This window comes from Stegodyphus dumicola, chromosome 12 (genome assembly GCF_044657685.1).
Source record: "Stegodyphus dumicola isolate Sdum_Otavi_A_Nest chromosome 12, ASM4465768v1".
In the NCBI taxonomy this organism is placed as follows: domain Eukaryota; kingdom Metazoa; phylum Arthropoda; class Arachnida; order Araneae; family Eresidae; genus Stegodyphus; species Stegodyphus dumicola.
The window spans coordinates 48899987-48906538 of NC_140779.1; the positions used below are offsets into that span (position 1 = coordinate 48899987).

The 6552-nt window shown below is 33.1% G+C and overlaps 1 protein-coding gene across 3 annotated transcripts in view; it reads right to left on the bottom strand.

Annotated features, from left to right (window-relative positions):
- LOC146993562 (phosphatidylinositol-3,5-bisphosphate 3-phosphatase MTMR14-like) overlaps nt 1–6262 on the bottom strand; it is a 47818-nt gene extending 41556 nt beyond the window's left edge. For 2 of the 3 annotated variants that reach the window (XM_085827707.1, XM_085827706.1), the window contains exons 1-4: nt 6080–6262; nt 5419–5478; nt 5225–5331; nt 951–1047 (exon numbers count right to left, since the gene is read on the bottom strand). In XM_085827707.1, coding sequence (XP_085683833.1) covers nt 951–1047; nt 5225–5331; nt 5419–5478; nt 6080–6211 — 396 coding nt within the window. In that variant the 5' untranslated portion in view covers nt 6212–6262. Of the gene's footprint in view, nt 1–950; nt 1048–5224; nt 5332–5418; nt 5479–5956 lie in introns of all 3 variants that reach the window. The other variant, XM_085827708.1, reaches the window with a different exon arrangement.
- Between the last annotated feature and the right edge of the window lie 290 nt (nt 6263–6552).

Genomic DNA, 6552 nt, shown 5'->3' on the forward strand with positions numbered 1-6552 from the left:
CTTCAGAAAGAATTATAGTTATAATCAATTTACTTTACAGATCAGAAACTCCAGGTTCCCTTTAACAGGTTCTTGTTTTTGTGAGCGACAGAAGGTAATACACTCAGATTACCTTTAGCATAGTATTTTTAATTTTCAAGCCAGTTACTGATCCTACTTGATATTTCCTTCCACGAAACTTGGTCATAAGTCATGACATTAGAAACTAATATCAACCGATGTTTTTGCCCTAAATTGCTCAGCTTCTGATAAATTGCTTCTGCAAACTATCTGATACAATTAGCTTTTGCATTAGGTATTTGTTATAACTATGAAATGGGTACAAATTTCACTAATTTGGAGAGGAGATATTCAGACTTAAGATATAACAGCTGAACGAAAGTACTTTTATTCGTGATTTATTAAAAAATTTCAAGACATGGAACTCGAGATTTTTAAAAATCTCCAGACGGTTCTGAAGACTTTTATACAAATTTCACATTCACTATTCGAATAATTTGGAGGATTTCTGATGCTGATGTTTCTGATTTTGAATGCTACAAATCACCAAATTTATAAATTTAATGCTTGTAATTTTATCTTACTTTCCACATTAAATGTTAATTTATGTTGACTTGAAAAAGGCCTTTTTTAAATGCATTTGCAAATTCCCATTTTTAGAACTTTAATAATAGTTTCTACCAAAAGATTCCTATTTATTATAGGAGCATCATGGCTCTTCTATGAAGTATTCAGTGGTGAGCATCAATAACGTGAATAAATGAAATTTCAAATAGTTGATTCAGATTAAATAGTCAAAGCATTAGGAATTACAGTTTAATGCACACATTACCAGGAATATACAGCGGAAATGTCAATGAGAGTTCAATGAAAGTTAAATTACGGAAGTTCTATTTGGCAACCAAAATTAGTATATAATCACGCATCAAAAATGATAATGTAGATCTTACCTTCCCTTCAAATAAGATAACAGGTACAGGAAACCTGTGTTTGCGTCTACAAAGGTGCGATTGCTCAACCAGTGGAATGAATTCATCAACATCGAAGCTAGAAATTGCAATATAAAATTTGAAACAGTTCCAATCACTTTAAAGGAATTTCAGCTTTACAATCTGATAACTAAAAACATTGAACATATCAATTCAATTCATTATTTTCTTGTACATTACACTTTCTTGCATGTATGTAAGAAATATACAAAATCAGAAGTAGATACACACATTAAATTTAATATCCCATGATATCCTAAAGTTTTCCACTTCAGAATTTTAGTTCTGAAGTGCTGTCTGGTAAACTACCGACGAATTTCTTGATAATTTTAATTCGAATATTACATTTCCTTCGTTTGTTGAAATTTGTTTCAGCAGTTTACTTGCTCTTAGGGAAAGGGAACGTGATTACAGGTTTACAGATAATTCTTCAATATACATTGAATTCCTCGCCTTTTTTAATCATACTTCTGTTTTATTTCTACTTACAGTATACATTGACGTCTCTTGCTCATGTCCCTGAAGAGCGAAATAATTAGTCAAAAGGAACACTCTTTACAACGTGTATGTTAAGTTAGGCTATTTGGACATAGCAAAGCCACGTGGACTATCCGTCTACGAGGAGGGATACATTCTTGGAGGACTTTCCAAGGAAGAGTAGCTCATTCCTGTTTACTCGCGGGAAAAAACAAAACCAATCATGCAGGAACGTTAGGCATGCAATCACGTTAGGCAGCCCGCACGTTTGGTTTTGTACTCAAACCAGATCAAGCTACCAGAATTCAGGGATCTTAACCACTCGGCCACTGGTGGGCCACTTATTTTAAAAGTTTGAATTGTCGAAATCGTTCAATTTTCACAAATTTTTCAGCCGAATTTTGGACATGTTCCATTAAGATGCACTGTAAATATAAAAAAGGCAAAATCGCAGCCACAATGCTTAGGTTTTCATTTTATGAATAATTCGCGAAGATAGAAAATTAATATATCTCAAATAAATCTTGACTTAGCATTTAAAAAACAGATTCATCTGAAAATATGACTATTTCGATTCGAAAGAAAAATATTTTCCTTACTGCAAACCTGAAAAATTATGGACCTTTTAGCATTTAATACAAACATTTTAATAAAAATTTGAATAATGAATTTCAATTTAACGTAATTTCTTGTTACACAATTGCTGACCAACTAAATAACGAATTTTTTACCTTCGATACCAATTCCAAATTTACCAATACCAGTTAATTCAAATACTCTCCAAAATATCAATGGTTAAAAAGCGAAAGATTAGTTCGATGAAAACTATGTACATTTATTGTTTGCACAACTATTGTTTACACACTTTTAACATTAGTTAAAAATGGATTTTTTTTTCAAACTATCTTTAATACCGATCGATTTTGTGTTTCATCGGATAACCGAGGCTAAATTTTGCGGTCTAGGTTACGGCAAAGGAAATAAATGTTATCTGCTGAAGTCCTCATTGGCGAATTCTTACAGCTCGGTAGTTGGCAAAAGTTAAGTTTTAGAATGTCGTAAGTTTCTTATTATGGCAAATCACAGAGTTAACAGGTTGTGAGTGAAGATGCCTACAAGACAAAAGAGAATAGACTCGCAATTATGCTACATTTGAGAAAACTTCCAGAAACTTGTTCAGCCTTTGCTCTCGTGGCCTTTTTCCCGGCGGCGCATAAGCAACTCGAGGCGTTTCGCTGCCTTTTTGACGCATTTCTTAAAAGAAACTTGAAATCATTAGACACAAATGTATAAAATTTTGATATTTTAACGTTTTATACATCTTTATACCTTTATAAACGTAATTTCTTAAATATTAATCTAATTTTTCTGCGTTATGTTTCTTGTAACAATTACAAAGATGCATGCCCGAATTGTCGGACCAAGTATTACAATAATGTATGGCTCATTTCTCCGAGAACAGATTTTGTGATAGATAAGAAAAAAGATTTCAGATAAGAAAATCTGGTTAATTATTGGATTATGGTAACTTGAATTTTTGGCGAAAGTTTTGCGACCAACCCTGCTACAGCAACCTGCTAGTTTTTGTTTGGACGCCATTTTGTTTTCACGAAGAAAAGGCATGTTTCTTTTTTGCTCAACATTTTTTTCCAACAATCTGCTAGCCGAATTACGCTTATGCTAGAATTTTTAGGGAACAAAAGAGCTTAATCATGACGAAGATTAGGTGCGAAATTGGGAGAAAGGGCAGAATCGCAAACTGCTTTACGCGTTTTTAAGAATTGCACATACACAGTATCCATGTACACATCGATCTATTTTCACTTAAAAAAACATCCCAGAATTGCACAAAAATTGGCATTGCGCACACTCTTGACTTTATCCATGTACACTGCTAAAGTCCTAGCTAGTAACGTTTATCGCCTTACCAAAATGTCACCAAACTACCTGTTACCATATTCCAAAGTATTAGCTGAAAATCTTATCTCCATTTAAAGGGATATCATTTTACATTTAAGATTATACAGAAAGAGTGTAGGAACCCGCTTCGATGAAACTAAACGTAAACGGTTATTGCGGCCCATCGAGTTTCCGCATCAAACAAAGTGGTGAGTGGCCTCTTCAGTTGCGGCATCGAATATGGTGAGTGAGTCACCTTCTAGTGAAAAGTGTTAACAACCAAGAACAAATGTGGAATGAGTCGCAGGTAAACTTAGAGTTACTTATTTGGATTATTTGATTACGGAAGACCATGGCTAGAACCCTCTGCCTAGTCCTTGGCGGAGGGCTTTCTAAGGAAAACAAGCTCATATCTATGTTTGAAAGAAAATCACGAAAAATGCCCATGCAGCTAGTCTGAAATCTGACCTAGATCAAATTGCAGCGTTCACAGCGATTTTTACTGCTCGGCCATTAGAGGATAGTAAAATAAGAATTCCTGGAAGTTGAACCCATTTCTTACAGCAAAGCGAGGGAGAAACTAATCAGCTCTTTTTATTGAAAAGAAGCTCCAGCTTCCTTTTCAAATAGTATTTTCAATCATTAAAGGTAGATTACTGAAATATCGAACAACAAAACTCTACCAACATTAAGAACAAAACAGCAGTAATTTGAATACTTTTCAGAATTATTGAAAAATGCTTGCGTGATTAAAACGATTTCTAGATGACGACCGACAGTACACTAGGAAGGATGCGGTTCCTAGACCTAGGCTTAAAATGCCCTTAAACGGTAATTAATGCCCCAAACACTAGAGGCTATCTAAGGAGGCATAATTCTCTCAAATTCATTCAGGAATACAATTTTAGAAGCAGTTTTGGAAAAAGCAGCAGAAGTTAATGGCGACTGGCAAGAAGTTACCAACAAAGAGAATATAGGTATGTCGTAGGCTATCCCTCGGTACTGACCAAAGGGAGCCAAGTATCCTCCGTTTGGTTCATGTTCGTGGTCTGAAGCCATCATACCGGTGCACTCACTCTACAAAAACAGATTTCATAAGACCACAAGATTTCTTCACAGCAAAAAAGAAATATTTTTTGTATGCGGCAACGTAATGCATTCATAGCATAAGACATTAAATAGTAAATCAGGTAATTATTACTAAAATTCTGCATCACGTTACTTCTTCGATCGCGCTTGCACACAAGCTCAACCTTTTCGTCCCTGAACCTGATTCACCTAATCTTTCAGCTTTAGCTTCTAGTTGTTTTTGCATCAATGGGCGAGCCAAATTAAAGCTAAAATAAAAATTTTGATTACAAACCTAAACACACATTTGTACCGGTAATTATACCATTTGGTATATATACGCGAAATAAAAAAAAGATAAATAATTTTAAGTAATTCATACAGACCGGATATTCTATTTCTTTTCTAAACATTTTATAAGCATTACAGTAAAATTACGTATAAAATCAAGTTTATTCTTGCACAAATTTACAGTAAAATGTATAATGCAGGCACTCACTGGTTTATTAACAAACATAACCTTACATTTAGTGAAATCCGCATGTTAAACACTGAGGGGGCTGCTGTGGTACTTAAAATACCGTAGTGGTACACTTTTCGATTAGTTATAATCTTAAATACGTCCTGCAGATATTTTTAAACATCAGTGGTACACATGTGTACCGTTCGGGAAGAAAAGGTTAAGACATAGAATCAAAGTTTCGTCATTGGGGAAATTAAAAGTACACTGCAAAAAATAAATATAAAACCGATTTGTTTCATTATAAGGAATAGTTTTTTAAAATAATTACCTAGTGTTCGGAAACTGCGCTTCAGCAACGTCTGCTCTCTCTTTTACAGGAATAATTATGTTCATTGGATAAGTCGGGCAGAATTTCCCACGCTGATTATCTAGATGCTGTGATAGAGATTTTACATTTAACGAAACACTTGAAAACTTTTAGGGTATGTTAAAAGTTTTAAACAACTTTGTTACAAAACTCACCTGACATTCATAGTCTCTTTCAAAGAGCATTGTACACATGTTCATAATGGATACACTCTCCTGAAATTTAAGAATTCTTTAATAAGGAAATTATGCCCTTTGCTAATTAAAATGGTCATTATGATTAGTACTTAAAATAGCACTTAATAGTTAACTTCGTAAAACTGCCAAAGGTCAATTAGATGGCTGTATAATTAACTTAAAATTACAACTACTTTTACATACACACAATTAAAGTTCTGAAATTAAAATATTATGCATTAATTAATCAGTATTTGACAAAACACTCAAAATGAAGTAACTTCATATTACATCTGCACTATCTGAAACTTCATAGTTTAATATCTAAATGTTTTGCATTTAAGTTGCTTTGCTTTCAGACATTACATATCACTTTAGAATGTTACACTAGAAAAGATTAATTTTGTTGCATTTCAAAAACATTTACATCAAAATTAAACGATTTGAAACAGGAAAACAGAAAATACATAGGAATTAATGCATATTTAAGATTTTAACAAATATGAAATAAACTTACACTAATATTTTTGGCGTAACACAAAACTGAATTTAAATGTTGGTTCACGTTTTAGCTTTTATATAGATTTATACAGCTTGAGAAAATATATAACAAGATGGGTTAAAAAGAGTTATAAAATACCGAATCATTATCCGATTTGTAATAGCGGTGGCGTGCTACTTTGTCCATCAACATTCTGACGTCAGTTTCGTTGACTAACCAGTTATTCCCTTCACCCGCAATGTCCCGTTGTTCCACTCCTCCTTCTGCCATCACTTAAAAAAATGTATCATGCTACGACGAACTCAGTAGATTCTTTCACAAAATAAATCGTTAAAAGTATTATGCGAGATATTTATAAATTCGTATTCTAAGCTCTATCTTGGGAATAACCAATAAGCTTCAATATGCAAATCTTTTTTACGAAAATGTTTAATTTAAAATCCTACCTAAATCTCTTACGTCGAATTGTTCGCAATAAAATTAATTTATAGCTGCTTGAAGTATTTAAAGGTTATTTATTAAATGTTCTTTTTATTTGTAATGCGAATAAAAAGCAAAATAAAGAAACAAGTAAACATCTACACGATTTGTTTTGTTAATCAAGTACCAGA